Source organism: Chiloscyllium plagiosum, unplaced genomic scaffold, assembly GCF_037043375.1.
Source record: "Chiloscyllium plagiosum isolate Xiang-an unplaced genomic scaffold, Cpla_swu_hap1 HiC_scaffold_10, whole genome shotgun sequence".
Taxonomy (NCBI): domain Eukaryota; kingdom Metazoa; phylum Chordata; class Chondrichthyes; order Orectolobiformes; family Hemiscylliidae; genus Chiloscyllium; species Chiloscyllium plagiosum.
The window spans coordinates 99673953-99696968 of NW_028270148.1; the positions used below are offsets into that span (position 1 = coordinate 99673953).

Here is a 23016-nt window from a genome sequence, read left to right on the forward strand (position 1 = left end):
CATAAAACTAGTGCCAGTGTAAAACAGCCTTTTGTTTTCTGGCTGGCTGCCAACACCTTTGTAATGCTTATTAGCTCAGATGTGAAAGACTTGGGTCTGAAGTTTGATTCTGTTGCTCTCCCTGCACTCTCTCTCTCGTATCCTCCTCCTCTTCACGCAGTGCAGTCAGAGTGTGGGTGAAGTGCTGTCATCAGTAGTGTGCGCTGTAGTACTCATCCTCCCCTGACAGTGTGATTTTCTTTCTCTTGTAGGTCAGTCAACTGATATGAAGTGCGATCCTCCAGGCGACAGTGTCAGACTGTGACACTGAGAGCTGCGTTGGCTTCGGTTTTGCTCTCTCTCACTCTCTTCCCCCCACCTTTCTCTGGATGCTGGTCATGGCAATTCCACTCCATCACAAATCACCTGCGATTGCTTTGCTGCAGAAGATTCAGGCTAGTGACTTGGACACTTTTGGCAGGCAAACTCTACAGTTACCTATAAGTGGCGATGGACCTCTGAATGAAATCTATGTGGAGAAAAACCGAGCAGGAGCGATGAACTACCCGGAAAGTGGCTACGAGTTCGCTGCAGCAGCTACCCTGTACAACCCGGCCAGTCTGGGCTACACAGCCTCCAGTGACTCGCACGGCTCCAGCAACATCGGGGGGCTGCACTCCCTCAACAGCATGTCTCCGAGCCCGCTGGTCTTTCTACAGACCGCGCCTCAGCTCTCATCCTTTGTTGCCCACGGGCAGCAGGTCCCCTATTATGTGGAAAACGAGCAGAGTAGCTGCAGCAGCTTTGGCTTGCGGGACGCTCCCCCTTCAACCTTTTACAGGTAACAACAAAGTACTTTGTCAGGACTCCCGTTGAGAGTGAAGTGGCTGGTGGAGGTGGGGGGGGGTGGTGGTGTGGTGCTGGGGGGAGGTTGGAGTGGAAATGTCGAAGCTTTTAGCTGAACCCCTTGAATGTTTGCGGCAAAGACTGCTGTCTGCCCTGGGAGTGTTCCTGAAATGCTGTTTTTTTTGGGTATGACACTTCTTTACGTTACTTGTTGCAACGTGTAGGGGTCGGATGAGGTTTTTATGAGGTGCACCTCCCTTCAATCATTGCTTGCCATGTTTAGTTTGGATCACATACAGTCCGCAGCCCCCCCCCCACCGCATTAATCAGGCGGACGGGCTGCTTTTGGGTGTGCCCCAGATTTTACAACCCGGAATGCTGAAGTTGTTTGCAACGTCGCTACAGTTGCTCAAATCCGTCCGTTCTCATTTACCCATAAATCGCGTCTCAATCAAAGGATCTCTGAATGATTTTAACTTTTGATTGTAGCTTCTGGGCGACATTAACTAAACTGTCTCCCTGCCCGGAGAAAATTCCATCAGCTTATCACTTCCCTCAGACAAAATAGACATTGTGCCTTTAAACCTTGTGAAAGGGGCAATGAAAATCTCGGGGTGGGGGGCATTTTTCCTCTGCTTTGTCTCCTTTGGGTTACCTTTGCTCCTGATCACATAGTGAGCGTAACTGCGGAGTCCAGTCTTTCCCCCCTCCCACTACACCAACCACCACACTGAAATCTGATACCACGGGCAGCTCAATTTGACCAGAGTTAAAATCATACCCAGTGGGAAAACTGAATAAAAGTCCCCCCCCAACCCCACAGCCCCAAATGTAGTGGGATTTAGAAAGGAGTGTGTTCCTTAAAGTGGGGGCTTTGTATAGAGCCATAAACCCTGGGACTGTGGGAATGAAAACCCTTTTTATTTACTGGCATTCCCTCGTGCTTTGATGGACGATGGACATACAAGTTCACTCTGTGACATTGGGCAATAATATCATCAATAATTTGGTATGTCCCAAGTATACGTTTCTGAAAAACACTCAGGAATGTAAAGCATAACAGACTTTCGACAGTTCCGTGCCGGTCAAGCAGCCACATTAAATAAATGTACACTGGTCTGATAGAAGTAAGGAAAGCATTCAGCCTGAATACGCCTGACAGCAAGAGGTGATTTGTAGCCCTAGTATATTAGTACATTAGGTTTTCCTATTACCAAGGTTTCTCTCAACATGTTGAAACAAGCTTCTTTTTACATTGACTGTTGTCACTGTTGTGTTTCGTTTCGATTGTGCAATCCGTAGTTTGGATACTAGTCCCTGTAATGCCAAATGTGTGTTTTTCTTTTCTTTACAAACCAACTGTGATGTGAAGAGTTTTGACAACGTAAAGGAGGGGGGAATTGTTTCTACTGGCAAGGAGGACCCAAACTAGCAATCGAAGCAGAGAGGAGATGAGGAGATGATTTTTATTCCACGGTTATGGTCTAGAAAGTGCTATCTGGGTGTTGGAAGCAGACCCGTTAGGGACTGGCAACTGGAGACCGGATAAATATTTGAAAAGGAAAATATTACAGGGCCAAGGTGGGGGGGGCAGGGGGTGAATAATGGGTCGAAGAGATGGGTAGGGAGAACCAACTGGCTAGCGATTGAGCCGAATGGCCTCCTTCTGTGTTGGAGTTTCTATGATTCATTGTCATGGTGCAGTTTCGGCAAGTTTTTCACAATGAGATCAACTTGCCTTTGTCAGGAATCATGATGGCTGAATTCCATTTTGTTCTCTTGTAACTCTTTGTTCTACACTTTGGAATGTGCAGTGGAAATGTCCTGAGGAGGGAGAGAACATGACACAATAGAAACTAAGGGCATTTAGCAAGAGCACGTACAACTGAGACAGTTAGTGGATAAGGTTGGACAATGGATTGTCAACAGCAGGTTGGAAGGCACAACAGGCTCTCTAAGATCTGGTTATGCTTCTGTAACATAATCACTTCTTTATATTTAATCTCCATGTGCCACGCTTCTCAGTCTGACTTCCATCCCATGGAATTTGAACTTGGTATTCTGGAAGTCTCTCTTTCACTGATGCCCGCTCATCAGCCTCTTCACAATGAACTGGGTGGGGACCAGGTAGACCTCCCCCATTGCTTTCTCCTTCTGTTCTTGTGAAGAGACACGCGACCTGTGCTTCCTAGGGGTGCCAATGAGGACCCATAGGGACAGGTCTGCCCACAGTCCCTCAGCCACCCTACCTTCTAGCTGGGGTACTGAGGGCCCAGCGCAGTCAGTCAGTCAACCTCCCCCCGCCAGAGGCCTGTTGCTAAACTCTCACCTCCTCACTTTGGGTCAACTGTTTACTGAAGCTGCGCAGGTGATCCCCAATCTCAGTCCACACTGACCTAAGGCCTGGGAGTGGAGGCGTGCATACGAGAAATACATTTAACCATGGTTCCTCTGGGCTGGAGGTAAAGGAAGTGGGAAACCACCCAGATCGTCATTATCCAGATCACTATCCAGCTTCCCCTGTTTGGAATGCATCAGTGTGGAACAAAGGCACCCTCGGTGTTGATGCCTTGGGTGTGCCATTGGCATGCCAACAGTTACCATCTCGACATGCACATGGCAAAGGGGCTCTTCACCAGGATGCCAGGACCTTCTGTATTGCACAACAATTGGGTACATTGTTCAATGTTAACCTCCTGATGCCTGCTATTCACCTTACCCATGCCCCTCATGATTTTATAAACCTCTATAAGGCTATCCCTCAACCTCCTACATTCCAGTGAGATAAGTCCGAGCCTATCCAGCCTCTCCTTATAACTCAAACCCTCCATACCCAGCAACATCCTGGTAAATCTCCTCTGAACCGCCTCCAACTTAATAATATCCTTCCTATAACCGGGCGACCAGAACTGCACACGGTACTCCAGAAGAGGCCTCACCAACATCCTGTACAACCTCAACATAACATCCCAACTCCTATCCTCAAATGTCTGAGCAACAAAGGCAAAAGTGCTAAATGCCTTTTTAACCACCCTATCTATATTGGATTTAAACTTCAAAGAATTATGTACTGAACCCCTTGGTCTCTCTGTTCTTCAACACTACCCAAGGACCAAACACAGGCAAATGGGACTGGTTTCATTTGGGAAACCTGGCTGACATGGATGAGTTGGACCAAAGGGTCTGTATCCATGCTGTATGACTCTAGAGAGAGACAATTGGTAACCACTCCATTAACATGGGGTCAGGTGAGGACCCAGTCCCTCAATAAACTCCCACAGTTAAAAAGACACATCAAATCTGTGCTATTAGTGCTTTTTTGCACTTGTATTAATATGCTCTTAATTAATTATCTTATAATAAAGGAGCATTTGAGGAATTGATGTCGAATTTAAGAGTAATTCGGTTCACCCTGACACTATTGTCTTAAATCTGAAAGATTACATCAACATGAAGCATAAGTTGTCAAAGGTAGATTGAGAAGCATGATTAAAAGGTATCATTGTAGATTGGCAATGACAAACATTTTAAAGAATTCATAAATAATTTCCAACAAATAAATATTTCCTGAAGGAATAACATCCTACAGGTGTGATATTGGGGAACATGGTAAGCTAATCACGGTATATCAAAGGAAGAGGTTTATAAAGTTGTTGAAAAGTGTAGCCAGCCTTCGGGAGAATTTTAATATTCAGTACAAGGTGGCTGAGAGATGGATAAAGTCAAAATAGGATAGAGGAATAAACTACTTAGAGGCATCAGGTGGAAACCTCCAGGATCAGAGTTGCCGCATGGGGACTGGATATGGTCTTAATGAGATAGGATGGTGGCAGCAACAAGCCTTTGTTCTTCCAGCCATTTTCTGAATTAAGTTCTAGGAAGGAAGGCCTAAGGTTTGCCTTCCTGCTGTGCCGTCAATTGTGGCCCTTATACCATCAATCCATGACCATTTAATGGCCTTGTTCCACTTGGGCTGCAATTACTTCAACTCCAGGGAGAATGAGAAAGATTAGGCCTGCCCAACTGGTTATCCAATGTGGCCAGGCTGTCAGTTGAAGTGTTGGAGGGGGGAGGGTCGACCCAACTGGAAATAATCTGTGTGTGGTTAGAGGGAGTGGATTCAAGGCACTCTGACCTTGCTTTTTAGCACCTCTTTGCCCTGTGTCCGCTCCCCTCCTCCCCCACCAATGCTCCTGTCTGATCTCGCCCTCCCAATCTGGGAGGCCGGGGACTGTTGTCCCGATAGGAGCTGTGGTCTTCTCTGAGGCGCTTCTAGATTCTGGAGATGCCAGGATCTGATTGCCCGAAACGCATGGTTGTTGGGACATCCTGGGTCAGAAAGTTCACTGGCAACCAATCAGCTGCCTGCTCACCAAAAGGTTGAGTGGGCTTTCTTTATGAGCTTCCCCTCCTGGAAACTCTCCAGCTCTCAGGCTTGGATTGAAAAATGAGAAGATCCTAGCCATAAAAACCATTAGACCATTAAAAACCATCAGACCATAAGGTGTAGAAGTAGGCCATTCAGCCCATTGAGTCTGCTCTGCCATTCAATGAGATCCTGATAACCCTCAACTCCACTTTCCTGCCTTTTCCCCATAACACCCCCCAGTACAGTGACTAATTAAAAACCTCAGCCTAGGGTTCACTTAATGGACATGGACATGGACATGGTCTTAATGAGATAGGATGGTGGCAGCAACAAGCCTTTGTTCTTCCAGCCATTTTCTGAATTAAGTTCTAGGAAGGAAGGCCTCTTCCTGGAAAGAATTCCACAGATTCACTGAGGTTCTGACCCTTGAACTTGAATTCTCCCACAAGAGGAAACATAAATCCTGTCTAGCCCCCTAAGAATCGTAAATGTTTCAATAAGGTCTACTCTTATTCCTCTTAACTCCAATGAGTGCAAGCTTCACCTATCCAATCTCTCCTCATAAGAAAATCCCTCCACTCCCAGAGTCAACTGAGTCAGCACAGATTGTCATAGTTTCTGCAAGTATAATGGTGTATTGTTGGACAGTAAATATGGCTGTCCTCTTGTGATGATAAACAAGGAAGTGGTAGATGCATTGAGCAAATAACTTGCGTCTGTGGAAGACACAGATAATGTACCAGGTTACCAAGTGTCAGGTGATAATAAAAAACGTAAGAGTGGTTTAATAAAGTGGAAATGTCAGAGAACGCAAGGGAGACTAAAATCTGTCGGCAGATCTCCAGAAGGAGAAAACAGTAAAACTTGGGAATGATGCCAATTGGTCTGACTCTCCTTGTGCCCATCAAAACTGCAGCACAATCAGTTATGCAGTGTTTTAACTATTTTCCTTCTGCTGCTGGCTATCTCCTCTGCTTTCAAAAGATGTGCCTACAGAAATAGTGGAGGCTGAGGTTAGAATCTTCCAGAATCCTCTACAATCCAGAAAGTTTCCCATGAATTGGAAAGTAGCAAATGTACCCCCAGTATTCAAGAAAAGTGAGAGAGATAAAATACTTAACCTTGCACCCGAGTTGGAGAAAATACTGTGATTCAGGACGTGGTATCAGAGCATCGAGAAAACTAGATTTCGATTAGGCTGAGTTAGCATGAATTTAATCATAGAGTCATAGAGATGTACAGCATTGAAACAGACCCTTTGGTCCAACTTGTCCATACCGACCAGATATCCAAACCTTGTCTAGTCCCACCTGCCAGCACCCGGCCCATACCTATTAGAGATTTTCTGGATGTAACTGAGGAGGGTGTATAAGGGGAAGCTAGTGGATGTACTCAATTTTCAATAAAGGCATTTGATAAGGTACAACACAAAAGGTGAGTATGGAACGTTATGATTCTTGGAACTGGGGTAACGTTGGCATGAATTATCGATTGTTTGATGAACAAAGCAGGAATAAATGGGTCATTTTGAGGTAGGTGGGTTGTAGCTACTGATGAGTCGCTAATGAACAGTATATGGACCTCAGCTATTTACAATCTGTAGCAATGTCTCAGATGAAGAAACTGGGTGAATTGTACTGACAAGTACAAAGTTATACGGCAAAGCAAACTCTGAGGGTGTTGTAAGGTGGCTATTAAAGGATTAAGTGATTGGGTGACCTTACCATAATCTTCACTCTTACAAAGTTTGTGAGAAGATTTGTAACTCGGGTGCTCGTTGTTGTGGTTCTGTTCGCCGAGCTGGGAATTTGTGTTGCAGACGTTTCGTTCCCTGTCTAGGTGACATTCTCAGTGCTTGGGAGCCTCCTGTGAAGCGCTTCTGTGATCTTTCCTCCGGCATTTGTAGTGGTTTGAATCTGCCCGCTTCCGGTTGTCAGTTCCAGCTGTCCGCTGCAGTGGCCGGTAAATTGGGTCCAGGTCGATGTGCTTATTGATTGAATCTGTGGATGAGTGCCATGCCTCTAGGAATTCCCTGGCTGTTCTCTGTTTGGCTTGTCCTATAATAGTAGTGTTGTCCAGTCGAATTCATGTTGCTTGTCATCTGCGTGTGTGGCTACTAAGGATAGCCGGTCGTGTCGTTTCGTGGCTAGTTGATGTTCATGGATGCGGATCGTTAGCTGTCTTCCTGTTAGTCCTATGTAGTGTTTTGTGCAGTCCTTGCATGGGATTTTGTACACTACATTGGTTTTGCTCATGCTGGGTATCGGGTCCTTCGTTCTGGTGAGTTGTTGTCTGAGAGTGGCTGTTGGTTTGTGTGCTGTTATGAGTCCTAGTGGTCGCAGTAGTCTGGCTGTCAGTTCGGAAATGCTCTTGACAACGGAACGAGGATATGCCACAACCCAAAGGACTAGCCACACTACCAGCCATCAAGAGCACCACACAAACCTTCAAATTGAGGGAACCTGGTGAGGGGGTGTAGAAGATAATGCTACCTAAAAATGAGGTGTAAACCTGATGAAGTTGCAACACAGACTTACAGATCGAGTTAAGTGATCACACAAACAACATTATTCTGGAGTCCTGCCATATTTAATTGCACATTAAATAACTATCTAGAGGAGGAGCTTTCTAACATCTCCTCTAAACTATTAGCTCACTTTCTCAGTCTGTAGATGTTGGTGCAGTGTGGAAGAATCATAAATCCCCTAAACTGTAGAAGCAGGCCATTCAACCCATCGAGTACACACTGATCCTCCAAAGAGCATCCCCCTGACCCACTCCATCCCTGTAATCCCACATTAACCATGGCTAATCTACCTAGCTTGCACATCCCTGAATGATATGGGCAATTTAACATCCACTCAACCTGCACATCTTTGGACTATAGGAGGAAATCAGAGCACCTGCAGAAAATCCATGTGGAGACATGCAGACATGTGGAGAACATGCAAACTCCACGCAGACAGTGTCTGAGGTTGGCATCAAACCTGGGTCCCTGGTGCTGATGAGGTAGCAATGCTAACCACTGAGCCACTGTGCCACCCAGGAATGCTAATGTTTCTACTGGCTTGGTGCTTTGTGTTTGTACTTCCTGTTTGATTACTGGGTCGTTGTAGCCTGTTCTGCTTTGCTGGTTTCTTTCATGATTTTCACTCTACCTGCCGAGCTCCTCTTGCAATCCCTGTGTACCCTATTTGCCTTTCAGTTCTGTCAAAAGTCTGCATTTGCTCCCCTACATACCTCTCATGTGCTGGTTAACTGTTTCTATCCAAACATTTTGCAATCCACACTATTTACTTCCCTGTGTCAGATATGATCCTGTGGTTCCAGCGTGGCACTTCCAGCATTTTCTTTTTGATCAACAGTTCACTCACTGAATTGTGGGAGACTGTGCCTTTGATTGGTTCTGTGTAGGTGGGAAGGTTGAGGCAGTTTATTTGTTATTTGTCGTTTGGAATTCAGTTGCCAGAATTTAAAAGGTATTTGGTTTGCTCTGTAGCTGGCATTTGGTTAATGTCAAAAACATACAGAGAACAAAAGCTTTACACTCAACGACAAGCACGTTGTTGGCACAAAGTAAGCTTTTGTTTATTCATATTGTTGACGAGGAGGGCATTAATTACCCTTGAGAAGGTGGAAGTGAGCTGCCTTCTTAGGGACACAGGAACAGGAGGAGGCCATTCAGCCCCTCAAGCTTGTTTCGCCATTCAGTGAGATCATGGCTGATCTGTGGCCTAACTCCATATACTTGCCTTTGGGCCATAGCCCTTAATACTTTTGCTGAACAAAAGTGTATCTACTTCAGATTTAAAATCAACAACTGACCTAGCAACCCATCTGGTAACCACCAGAATTCAAGGAATGTGCATTATTATCTCCGTGGAAACGGGCCACTGAAGACAGGATGGTCCTCTAGATGGCAACGTTAAGAGAAACATTAATGGCAATCTTAACCTGTAACATAAAGAACAACACAGGTTGGCCAAGATGGCACCTTTCTGCTCCAGATATCAGGACGTAAGGGGTTAAATTATCTATATGAATAAATGTGGCATCTCTTTGAATTTAAAAGCTTGGAGACTGACCTCATCAAGTCGACCAAAGTAATAAAAGGATTCAATAGGCAAACTAGAGACACAATTTCCTCTGCAGGGCAAGTTCAGCAGCATCATGGTAAAACCAGAGCCAAGCCCTCCAGGATGAAATGAGTAAGCACTGTTTCACACAAAGGATGGAGAGACTACAGAACTGCCTCTCCCTTAATATTGTGGCGACTGGGTCAAGTCTTAAGGAATAGATTTTTGCTAAATCAATATATCAAGCAGCAAATGTGGTAGTAGTGGTGGTGGTCTGGTGGGGGTGGGGGAAGGAGTTAAAACCAATCATGATCTAGATGAATCACGGGAACAAACTTAAAAGATGAAATAACCACTCTCCTTTTCATTAATTTCTTAGCTATGCTTGAGCCTATTTGTTCAGGTTATCTTGGTTTAAAGGAAGAGAACGAAATAGATTTAACATTATCATCTTTCTCCTACTCTATTAAATACTGCAGGTTTATCATAAAGAGCCAGTCCCACTCATTAACAAAGTCCATTCCTATTTGAGATGTGTCTCGATGATTTATGTCTGGAGCTAGAAACCTTTTGAACCTCAGGTGGAGAGTGAAAAGGCTTAAGTTTTGATCCACCATTTGCATTTTCTTTACTAGCATATCTGGAGGATCAGACTTGCTTTTAGAGAAACGGGTTTCTAGGACAAAGATGGATAAGCAGAAAGTGCAGGCAAAGCAGCAGATGGAATTTAATGTAGAGACGTGGATAATGGTGCATTTTGGCAGAAGAGATAAGAAGAGTCTAACTAGACTTAATGGTGGAGTCATAAATCATGTTCAAGACAGTGGGATCAGATGGTTCCTGTATGTAATCTCTGGAGGTGGAGGGATTTGTTGAGAGAATTGTACAAAAACAAAGTCATTTTGCTGAAACTTTCTGAAGCTTTCGTAGAGCCACAACTAGAGCACTGCATTGAGTTTGAGGCATGTCACTTTAGCAAGGATGTGAGCATCCTTGAAGTAACATCAAACATTAGGCATTGTGTTCTGAGCCTGGAAAACATTGGGTGGTTAATTATAACTAATACTGTATCCATTGTGAACAGCTCAAAGGTTGTGCTGTTTGATAGGATTGGTCAGTCACTACATACCCCGTATCACTGAAATTCTAATACTATTTTGCACAATAGTTTGATCAGCAAAACATTTGTTTGGCTGTATGGCAACATCTGTAGTAAAAAATACCATTCGTGTTGCTTCCAAATAGTTTACCCATTGCCCACATTTTTGAGAAATTTAACCTTTCCATGGTAACAATGTAGAATGCACATTCTTCAGATCAAAACAAGTGGCAGTCTTATTATTGAGTATGCACGATGAACAATCGTCATGAACTGACCAGTGTAACCATTAATCACATTTACCCATGATTCCACAATTGGGCAGCCCTTGCTGAACAATCTCAAGTGTGCTAAGAACTGTAAGGTTATCAGTTGGGCTCATAAGATACCACATCTTTGCTTGTTAGAAGCTCCATGTATTCATGCTCAGTAAACAGTCTTCTGTAGGAGATAAGAATCTGTAAAGGTATATTGGTATTTCTGAACCAAACAAAATAAGGCTGAGAGCAATAACATTCTTCATGGCTCAACAAATCAGAAGGGATTTGGCAACCAATCAGCACCCTTTCTCCTGCAGTACAAATGGTTGTTACCTTTGACATTTGGCATTCTTGCATCTGTCCTGACGAGTGCAAGTTAAAAACCTTCAATGGCATGTCTCCTTTTTCAACACCAGATGTTCTGATAGAATCAGGCTGTTTATAATAGTTGACTTGTCAAAAAACAGGGACATACTTACATTATCAGATGTTAGTTATTTCGAAGAGTGTACAGGAGAAATGTCTTCACACACAGTTGTGAATCTGCGGATGTTTTCATTTATTCATTCATGGGACCTGGGCAGAGCTGGCAAGGCCAGCAATTATTGCCAATCCTGAACTGCCCAAGAGAAGGTGGACTTGAGCTGCCTTCTTGAACCACTGTCATTCATGGAGTTTAGGGATAATGTGGTTAAGAAGCAAGATGCAAGACTTCAATTCAGTAACAGCGAGGGACCAGTGATACATTTCCAAGTCAGACTTTGCAGGTTTGTTAAGTGTTGTCAAGGGAGCATGCAGGGCTCCCTGTAGATGGCACACATTACTGCCACAGAGCAAGTGGTGAAGAGTATGTTAAAGTGATGGATTTGGTACCAATCATGTAGCCTGCTTTGTCCTGGATGGTGTCAAGCTTCTTGAGTATTCTATCATACTCCTGACTTGTACCTTAAGGGATAGGAATTGGGGAGAAACACGGTGAATTATCTGTGACAGAATTCCTAGCTTCTGACTTGGCCTTTTAACTGCAGTATTTATATGGTTGATCGAGTTCATTTTATGGACAATGGTATTCCCCCAGGATATGGTTGTGGAGGAGTCAGCAATGGTAATGCATTGAATGTTAAGGGGCGATGGTTAGATCCTCTCCTGCTGGAGATAGTTACTGCCTTGCATATGTGCAACACAGACATTACTTGTCACTTAGAGTCTTAGAGTCATAGAGATGTACGGCGTGGAAACAGATCCTACGGTCCAACTTGCCATGCCGACCAGATATCCCAACCCAATCTAGTCCCACCTGCCAGCACCCGGCCCATATCCCTCCAAACCCTTCTTATTCATATGCCCATCCAGATGCCTCTTAAATGCTGCAATGATACCAGCCTCCACCACTTCCTCTGGCAGCTCATTTCACACACGTACCACCCTCTATGTGAAGAAGTTGCCCTTTAGGTCCCTTTTATATCTTTCCCGTCTCACCCTAAACCTATGCCCTCTAGTTCTGGACTTATGTCTGCAAAAGCAGTAACATTCGAAAGGGCATTGTGTGTATACTTGGAAAGGAAACACTTGCAGGACTTAAAAAAGCAGGGAAGGGGAACTAACCGGATAGCTCTTTCAAAGTGCTGGCAGCAGCACAAAGGGCCAAACAGCCTATCCTAGAGTCATAGAGATGTGCAGCATGGAAACAGACCGTTCGGTCCAACCCATCCATGCTGATCAGATATTCTAACCTAATCTAGTCCCATTTGCCAGCACTTGGCCCATATCCCTCTAAACCCTTCCTATTCATATACCCAGCCAGATGCCTTTTAAATGCTGTAATTTCACCAGCCTCCACCACTTCCTCTGGCAGCTCATTCCATACATGCAGCAGCCTCTATGTAAAAACTTTGCCCCTTAGGTGACTTTTATATCTCCCCCCCCCCCCCTCACCCTAAACCTACACCCAGTAGTTTTGGACTCCCCCACCCCAGGGAAATGACCTTGTCTATTTATCCTATCCATGCTCCTCATGATTTTATAAACCTCTATACGGTCAACCCTCAGCCTTAGACGCTCCAAGGAAAACAGCCCCACCCTATTCAGCCTCTCCCTGATAACATCCTTGTAAATCTTTTCTGAGCCCTTTCAAGTTTCACACTTGTCAGCCAAAACCCAGATTGTCCAGGTCTTTTGCATTTGAACATGCACTGCTTCGGTATCTGACGAGTCGCGAATGGTGCCGAACATTGTGCAATCATCGGAGAACATCCCCACGTCTGACCTGTTGATGGAGGGAAGGTCATTGGTGCAGCAGCTGAAGATGGTTGGGGCCAGGACACTATCCTGAGGAACCCCTGCAGGATGTTCTGGAGCTGAGAGTGACTAACCTCCAACAATCACGACCATCTTCTTTACGCTGGGCATGACTCCAACCAGCGGAGACCTTTCCTCTTGATTGCCGTTGTCTCCAGTTTTATTAAGGCTCCTCAATGCCACACTCCGTCAAATATGGCCTTAATGTCAGACACAGTCACTCTCACTTTATCTCTGGGTTTCAACTCTTTTGTCCATGCTTGGGCCAGGCTGTAATGAAGTCCGGACTGAGTGACTCCAACAAACTGAGTGTCAGACAGCAGCTTACTGGCACCATTGACAACCCCTTCCATCACTTTGCTGATGATCGAGAGTGGACTGATAATGTGGTAATTGGCTGGGTTGAATTTGTCTTTTTTTTTGTGAATGGGACATACCATGAGAAACTTCCAACCCTGCTGGGTAAATAATAGATTTTGTAGCTGAATTGGAACAGCTTGGCTAGGGGCACAGCTAGTTCTAAAGCTGTTTCTTGATATCATGTGGAGTGAACTGAATTAACTGAAGACCTGCATCTTTGAATGTTGGGGATCTCAGAAGGAGGCCCAGATGAATCATCAACTCAGCACCTTTGGCTGAAGATGGTTACAAGTATTTCAACTTTGTCCCTGTGCAAGCATATGCTACTCTCCTTTGTCATTGAGGATCGAGATATGTGTAGATTCTCCACTTCCTGTGAGCTGTTAAATTGTCCCCCACCATTCATGAGTGGATGTGTCAGAGCTGCAGAGTTTAGATCTGATCTGTTGGTTGCTTGGATTCACTTCCGGGGTTAGTGGTTGAGGCAAATACTGAGTCAATATTTAAAAATCGATTGGAAATGTGAAAGCAAAGGTGCTGATGAGATATGGGGACAGTGAGGGCTTCAGATGCTGAAGATCAGAGTGTGGTGCTGGAAAAGCACAGCAGGTCAGGCAGCATCCGAGGAGCAGGAGAATCGATATTTCGGGCATGAGTTCTTCATCGGGAATGAGCCTCATTCCTGAGGAAGGGTTTATTCCCGAAAAGTCGATTTTCCTGCTCTTCGGATGCTGCCTGACCTGCTGTGCTTTTCCAGTACCACACTCTTCGAGATATGGGAACAGAGCAAGTAAATGTGTTTAGATTAGACTATTTGTTTGTGTGGAGGGTAAACACTGATATGGATTAATTGAGATGAATGCTTTGTAAATTTGGAAGAGTTTTGATGGAATATAAAGGGAGAAACTATTTGACAGGCAGGACAATTAGTAATCAGGGGACACATATTTATGATAATTGGCCACAGAACCTACATCAATATGCTGGCAATTTTCTCTATGTAATGTGTTGGTACAATCTGGAACATATTGCTGCAATTATCTTGCTTCTAGCCATGGTGCAAGCTTGGATTCTGATCAGTTGAGGAGGATGATTGAGTCCCTTCTTTTTAAAACCCCTCTTGGTCAGCCATATTAAAAAAAATTTTGTTTCCCTTTTAGCATAGAGCTGTCACAGTTCATTAAACTTGGTTAACCAGATTTTGAAGAAGTGAAGGAGAGCCAATCCCAAGGTATATTTCAGTGAAAGGGAGTGGAGTTTTATTACCAATTAAACTTTGAGAACAATAAGTAAACGTGACATCAGACACAGACACAAACATAAGGTAATAACTCAAAAGTTAGGGGGGGGAACAGCACAGCAGACAGGATTGTACTAGCAGTTGCAGGTTGGAGACTTTTTATTGAGTCCTTCAGCTGGTCCTAATGGTTGTCCTGTTCACTCAGAAGAAGGGCTTATGCCCGAAACGTCGATTCTCCTGCTCCTTGGATGCTGCCTGACCTGCTGCGCTTTTCCAGCAACACATTTTCAGCCTCTGATCTCCAGCATCTGCAGTCCTCACTTTCTCCTGTTCACTCAGAAGTCTTGAAGCTCACAGATAGCCTTGATTTCTCAGTGAACAATGGATTTTTCAAGCTGTTTTGGAACCAGCACTGACATTTGAGGTGTAGAGAGAGGCAAGAGAGACCATCTTGCCGTTGTTGCTCACAAAACCTTGTCTGTTCTGCTGCTCAGAAGCGGCTGTTAATCCCTGTCCATTTGAGATTTCCTGGGCCTCTGCTTCTAAGCCAAATAGTCCACTGTCAACCTTTCATATCAATGATTAACTTCCAAAAAAAAGTGTGAATCATTGGAAGATACAGATCTAAGTTTCAGTGTCTTTTATAACTATGTTCACTTTGGCTTAAACTGATCATGTTTTTTGTTGGGCTTCATGAACTTGACTCAACCTGGTCAGGTGATGTCTGCAGCCATTTTAGGTCACTACTTCTTCTTTATAATTTCATTTTTAGACCATTTGATATTAGAATCAGTTGAATATTGATAGTCCTTTTTTATGTCTGTAAAAGCAGTAACATTCAAAAGGGCATTGTGTATATACTTGGAAAGGAAACACTTGCAGGACTTAAAAAAGCAGGGAAGGGGAACTAACCGGATAGCTCTTTCAAAGTGCTGGCAGCAGCACAAAGGGCCAAACAGCCTATCCTAGAGTCATAGAGATGTGCAGCATGGAAACAGACCGTTCGGTCCAACCCATCCATGCTGATCAGATATTCTAACCTAATCTAGTTCCATTTGCCAGCACTTGGCCCATATCCCTCTAAACCTTCCTATTCATATACCCAGCCAGATGCCTTTTAAATGCTGTAATTTCACCAGCCTCCACCACTTCCTCTGGCAGCTCATTCCATACATGCAGCAGCCTCTATGTAAAAACTTTGCCCCTTAGGTCACTTTTATATCTCCCCCCCCCCCCCTCACCCTAAACCTACACCCAGTAGTTTTGGACTCCCCCACCCCAGGGAAATGACCTTGTCTATTTATCCTATCCATACTCCTCATGATTTTATAAACCTATCTATTTTATAAACCTATCAATTTTATACCCTATCGAAGTCACAGGTGCTCTGAGCACAGTGCCCGCCTGGAACAGACAGGGCTTGCCACTGTCTGTCCCTCAGTCTCCAACACTCCAGGGAAAACAGCCCCAGCCTGTTCAGCCTCTCCTTATAGTTCAAACCCTCCAACCCTGGCAACATCCTTGTAAATCTTTTCTGAACGCTTTCAAGTTTCACAAAATTCTTCTGTTAGGAAGGAGACCAGAATTGCACGCAATATTCCAAAAATGGCTTAAGCAGCGGCATCATGACCTCCCAACTCCTATACTTAATGCTCTGACGAATAAAGCATAGCAAATGCCTTCTTCACTATCCTATCTACTGCGACTCTACTTTTAAGGAACTGTGAACATGCACTCCAAGGTCTCTTTATTCAAGAACACTCTACAGGACCTTACCATTAAGCGTATAACTCCCGCTCTGATTTGCCATCTCAAAATGCATCATCTCGCATTTATCTAAATTAACCATCATCTCCCACTCCTCAGCCCATTGGCCCATCTGACTAAGATCCCGCTGTACTTGGTTTTGTGAAAACTGATAATATCTTTTGTCAATTTGTGTAATCATTCTTACCTATCCTTTCATTTAATTTTAGGCTGTTTCATTAGCATGTCACAGTGCTTTGTGGCTGCAATGATAAGTCCGTTCAAAACTGGGTAAAAAATGAACCACAGAGGGTTAAAACTCACAAAATTAAACAGTAATGTACATGTTCAGATTACTGACAACCTGAGGTCTCAAAAAAAAAGGAATGGTACAGATCATAGATCCGCTTGTTACAATCTTCCAAAATTCCTCTGATTCTGGAAGGTTCCCAGGGAATAAGAAAATAGCAAATGTAACAATTTTATTCAAGAAATAAGGGAGGCAGAAAACAGGAAACCATAAGTCATCTGTCATAGGGAAGGTTCTGGAATCCATTATTATGGACGTTATGGCAGGATGCTTAGAAAATCACAATGTAATCAGATAGAGCCAACAAAGCTTTGTGAAAGAGACTCTGGGCTGAATTTGACATTTTGGTTTGGCTAAGTGCCTGTTGTGTCAAGAGTTTTGGAGGAGTTTTCACCATGAAGCCTGGCACGTTTCCTCGCTGCGTCTTCCAAAACTCCCCTCATTGAATACCCACCCTGCCCTTAAGGTGAACGTCTCACCTGGCCCATCTTACCATGTGCCCTTCCCAGAACAACTTGCCATTCAGCAGATATCTGTCAGAAGACCAGCATCCCTTGCAACCTTGCCACCTTTAAAAGGCCCATTGTGTACCTGGACAATCATTGGCAATCCGGCATTGTTCCTCCCTGGTATCGTCACGGCAAAGCAGCCACAGAGCCACACCCCTTATGGCACACGGCTGGCATGACTGACCTTTCCTTGCACACAGGGTCCTATTCACTCATCCTAGTCGTCCTTTAACCATAGGGCCAAATGCTTTACCTGTCCTTAGCTACGTCACATTTAAGTACCCTCTCTAAGTCACAGGTACTCTGAGCCCAGTGCCCACCTGGAACATGCATGGCTTGCCACTGTCCAGTAGGGGAACATCATGACAAGGGCAAGCAAGCAGACAATTTCAAACAGGCGCGTTTATTTACAGACAGCACAAGTGATCACACATGAAATGAGGAGAGGCTACAGTTCACTTCCAAGTGCTGACATCAAGACCAAGGACTAATCTACTGTTAATGATGCTCTGCTTCATTCAGGAATCGGGTATCCTTCAGGTCCAGTCTGGCTAGTAGCACCCAACCCGCCTGAGTTCTGTCATGTGCAAGGAGAGATTCTTTTTCCTCAGTGTCCTCATCCTCCTCAGAGGAAGACTGCTCCCATTCTCCTGATTCCTCAGTATCCAACACATCAACTCTTTGCCTACTCCGATTGTGCAGAGCCCAGCATGCCAGAATGGTGCGGCATGTTCTGTCTGGACGACACTGAAGGAACCCTCCCCCACCCCCAATTCCCTACCCCATTACTCTGCTCCAAGCTGCATCTTCAGCAGCCTCTTTGGTTGCTCCCCCACAGCCCTGGCCACAGCCTGTGCACCAACTTGGGGAAGGTGCTGCCCAGCGTGAGTGACCACCAGGGAGTGCTCTGCTGGGCACCAATGCCCTTCCTGTTCCAGACGCACATCAATCATTCACTTCTTCATTCCATTCAGTAGAGCCTATTGTTACACTTACATGATGTGCAGAAGTGAGGTGCCCTTTGTACCACACCACCCCTTTGGAAGTTTCACAAATGGGTAGCTTTTGGCCAGCAGTCTCCTCGTTTTAAGTAATTGCAGCTAATTTCTGAGATGATGATGTTCAATTTGCAAGCATCGAAGGCATAGTGCAAATGACTTCACATGACCCACATGTGAAGCCTAAGCACGTTCACTCTGCAGGTATTCCACATGGTCAATGAAATCATTGGAAATGAAATGTAGTGGCATTTGCAAACACATGCCTCATCTATTTGCCCCTTTGATGTTGTGGTGTCCAATAAATATAGATCCTTCACTTTCGCCCATCAACGTGACACTGACTGAGCCATCCCTGGGACTTTTCCAAGGTATTTCAAGATGCCATAGCATCGAGAGAAAATCAAGTGTTGGCAGGGAAGACAGCTCATGGTGGACACCATTACCATTATCCTGGTTGCCTCCATGTTCCCTTTTACCACACACGACACCAACAGCCCATTTCTACCCATCCTTCCAATGTGGAGAGGCACCACGTTGAGCTTTTCCTGCAACTGCCCTGCGGGCTCTATGAGCCATGGCATTACACCCTAAGGATGCCCACCCTGACCCTTTACTCTTCCCCTATGGAGGCCATAGTGGTGGTCCCTGTCGACAGCCCTACATCCCATGGCCTTCCATGCTTTCCCGTGATGTTCTGCGTACCCCCAAGTACATCTTGAGTTTCCCTCGTCACCAGCCTCATCCCTACCTCTCACACACGCCTCTGCTTTCTTCTCGCCAGTCTTGAATCCCTCACTCCTTTTGGCAGTGAGAGACCCACTGTTCGCACTGGCTCCCCTTGCACCTTCCTCAGTGATCAATGCATGAAACCTCAGGACTCTGTTCCCCAAGAATTCCAACCGACCTTGACTAAGTAGCCCCTAGGTATGACTGAGTAGGTCTCCCGGCTGCTGTACCTGTCTGATGATACACACTCCTCTGACTGCTTATGATGGCCCTACACGACAGACTATTACCCGGACCCCAGCTGGACATATCCCCTGACCATGCTGTGCCCTAGAAAACAAATGACTGGACAAGCCCCTATGACCGGCAGGACTAGGACCTTGGACTAACAGCAGCACACACCCCCTCCACTAACCCACCATCCTGGAGAGGACTGAGGACTAAACCCCACCATCTTTCTAACCTGGCCGTTTGGTTCAGTGAGCATGAGTGTTTCTGCCACGCAGTCAACTGGCACATGCTCTTGGTGTTAGATTGACATCTCTATGTGTCATAAAGCAATATGTCACCAGTGCTGGCTGACAATCAGCCTGTCGGTGTCTCTGTGCAGTGGAGCACATCAATACTGACAACCTTTGGCTCTGGTTGAAGTGCCAACATGCTAACATTGCAAGTGCATGGATGGTGTGAGCATTCATGTAGGCACAAACCAGTGAGAAGGGAGTGAGCATTAAGGGAACAGGCAAGTAGCCCTGAGATGCAGCCTGGTCCACTCCATGAGCTGGTCACTTGCACTTATGTGTAAAGTGTCCTTGAAGTTGCCTTTCAATGTTAGTTGCTGGGACGTCCTCCAAGCAAGTGGACAGGTGGGGCTGGCAAATGTCAGACGCCAATGTCCGTAGATGTGGGGTGTGTGCAGCTGGAGCACATTTACTATGTCCTGAGATAGGGTTAGGGTTAACCCTTGGTACTGAACACCATGGAGGCTATTTGCGGCCAATGGCAAGCTGAAATCACCAGCTACACACCTTGACTTCCACACGAAGAATTCTCAATCTCCAATTTGTTTGGCTTGTTAGGAAAGATAGGGAGATGAGGCTGGATGTTCCATTAAACAATCTATAATGCCTCTTAATCGCCAACTCAGTGCTGCGTAGAGAGAAACTCGTCTTGCCATTTGCCGGATACATAAAAGACACCGTGAGCTGCTCCCTGATATTGAGATGTAGCTCATCAGATTTCTCACGGGATTCTGCCACAAATTGCACTATAGTCTACAACATTCAGGCCCCCATAAGATTCATGCTATTGTGTTTAATTAATCTACTAGAGTTTTTTTTTGACAAAGTAACATTTACAGTAGATAGAGGATAGATGTAATGCATTTAGATTTCCAAGACAAATTTGATAAGGTGACAGATCTAAGGTTAGCACATAAAATAGGAGCACATAGTTTAGGATGCAACATATTAATGTGGATAAAGGATTTGTTAATTAACAGAAGATAGAGATTTGGGACAAATGGATATTTTCTCGTTGGCAAATTGCCCGCTTTCTCCCCGTCACCCTTGACCTCCTTGACAATCAATCTATCTATCTCCATCTTAAATATACTCAATGACCTGGCCTCCACAGCCTTCTGTGGCAATGAATTCTATAGATTCCCCACTCTCTGGCTGAAGATGTTTCTCCTTAGCTCCGTTCTAAAAGGTCTTCCCTTTACTCTGAGGCTGTGCCCTCAGGTTCTAGTCTCTCCTACCAATGGAAACATCTTCCCAAGATCCTCTCTGTCCAGGCCGTTCACTATTCTGTAAGTTTCAATTACATCCTCTCTCATCCCTCTAAACTCCATCAAGTACAAACCCAGATCCCTCAAAAGTTCCTCATATGTTCAGCTTTTCATTGCTGGGATCATTTTCATGAACATTCTCTGAACAGGCTCCTTCCTGAGATATGAGGCTCAAAATTGCGCACAATACTCCAAATGTGGCCTGACCAGAGCCTTGCAGAGCCTCAGAAGTACATACCTGCTTTTATTTTCAAGTCCTCGTCAAATAACTGCCATCATTGCATTTGCCTTCCTAACTATTGACTCAACCTGCAAGTTTACCTTGAGAGAATCCTGGACTAGAACTCCCAAGTCTCTTTGCACTTCAGATTTCTGAAATTTCTCCGCATTTAGAAAATAGTCCATGCTTCTATTCTTCATGAGCGCACACTTTGCCAAGTTGTACTCCATCGGAAGTTACTTGTCAAGAAAAAGTCTACAAAGGGATATAGGGAGAAAAAGTGAGTGAGGAAAGGTGTGGCAGATGAAATATAACCTTGGTAAGTAGAAAGAAAAGCAAAGCAAAATATTACTTCATTAGAAGGAGATTGCAGAACTAGTTGGTGGAATACTGAGGGATCTTGGGTATCCTGGTACATGTGGTATGTAGGTACAAGTGATTAGGAAGGCAAACAGGATGTTGTTGATTATTACAAGGAGAATGGAATAGAAGATTAGGGAAATTTTGCTACAGTGATGCAAGGTTTTGCCCAGACCATATCTGGAGTATTGTGTACAATTTTGATCTTCTTATTTTAAAAAAATGTAAATAGTTTAGAAGCAGTTCAGAAAAAGATCCACTCAACTCATTCCTGGAATGAACGGCTTATCTTATAAGGATACCCTGACTTGGAAGTGCCGGTGTTGGACTGGGGTGGACAAAGTTAAAAATCACACAGCACCAGGTTATAGTTCAACATGTTTATTCGGAAACACTAGCTTTTGGAGCACTGCTCCTTCATCAGGGCAATCACTTGATGAAGGAGCAGTGCTCTGAAGGCTAGTGCTTCCAAATAAACCTGTTGGACTATAACCTAGTGTGTGATTTTAACTTGTAAGGATAGATTGCATAGGCCTAAACCCCATTGGAGAAGAATGAGAGGTGATCTCATTGAAACACGTAATATCTGGAGGGAGCTGGATAGGGTGGATACTTGGAGGATGTTTCCTCTTGTGGGAGAGACTAATACAAGGGAACATAAATATGAATAAGAGATCATCTTTTTGAGACAGATGAAGACTTCTGTTTTCTCTTTCAAAGGCTTGTTAAAGTGTAGAATTCTCTTCCGCAGGAGGAAGTGGAGACTGGATTATTTCATTTATCCAAGACTAGGTTACATCAATATTTGATAGACAGAAGAGTCATGGATTGTCGTGTACAGACAGAAATGTGGAGTTGAGACCAGAGTCCAATCAATGATCTCATTAAATGCTGGGGCGCACTGGAAGGACCAAATGGGCTAGTCTTGACCCTATGTAACACTTACGCAGATCGATTCATGTTCCAGCAAACATGTTGGGTATAAGATGGGAACACCATCTTATGATGGTGATGGGAACACATGGGGCAGCATGGTGGCTCAGTGGTTAGCACTGCTGCCTCACAACAGCAGGGGCCCAGGTTTGATTCCAGCCTTGGGTGCCTGTCTGTGTGGAGTTTGCACATTCTCCCCATGTCTGTGTGGGTTTCCTCCGGGTGCTCCGGTTTCCTCTCACAGTCCAAAGATGTGCAGGTCAGGTGAATTGGCTTTGCTGAATTGCTGAAAAATGTGTTGCTGGAAAAGTGCAGCAGGTCAGGCAGCATCCAAGGAGCAGGAGAATCGACATTTTGGGCATAAGCCCTTCTTCAGCTCTCCTGCTCCTTGGATGCTGCCTGACCTGCTGCGCTTTTCCAGCAACACATTTTTCAGTCTGATCTCCAGCATCTGCAGTCCTCACTTTCTCCCTATGCTGAATTGCCCGTAGTGTTAGGTGCATTAGTCAGAGGGGGGGGTGGGTTGCTCTTCGGAGGTTTGGTGTGGACTGGTTGGGCCGAAGGGCCTGTTTCCACACTGTAGGGAATCTAATCTAAAACCATCCCTCGTTTTACTTCCTCACACTCTCATCCTGCCCTTCTACTCTTGTTGTCCTTCCACAGAATTAACAGTGACAACAGACGCCAGCGAGTGAATGATCACCTCTCCAGCACCAGCGAGCAAAGCAGCCCATCCGCAGGCACATTAGAATCCAGCAAGGAGACCCGATACTGTGCAGTGTGCAGTGATTACGCCTCAGGCTATCACTATGGAGTCTGGTCATGTGAAGGCTGTAAAGCTTTTTTCAAGAGAAGCATTCAAGGTAAAACGATGGCTATAATATTTCGGCTCTAC

The 23016-nt window shown here is 44.9% G+C and overlaps 1 protein-coding gene across 1 annotated transcript in view; it reads left to right on the plus strand.

Moving 5' to 3' along the window:
* Positions 1–312: 312 nt before the first annotated feature.
* Positions 313–23016, plus strand: part of esr1 (estrogen receptor 1) — a 294445-nt gene continuing 271741 nt past the window's right edge. Inside the window, exons 1-2 of the mRNA XM_043696506.2 lie at positions 313–820; positions 22785–22984. Of these exons, the coding sequence (XP_043552441.1) occupies positions 369–820; positions 22785–22984 (652 nt within the window). The 5' untranslated portion in view covers positions 313–368. The remainder of the gene's footprint in view (positions 821–22784; positions 22985–23016) is intronic.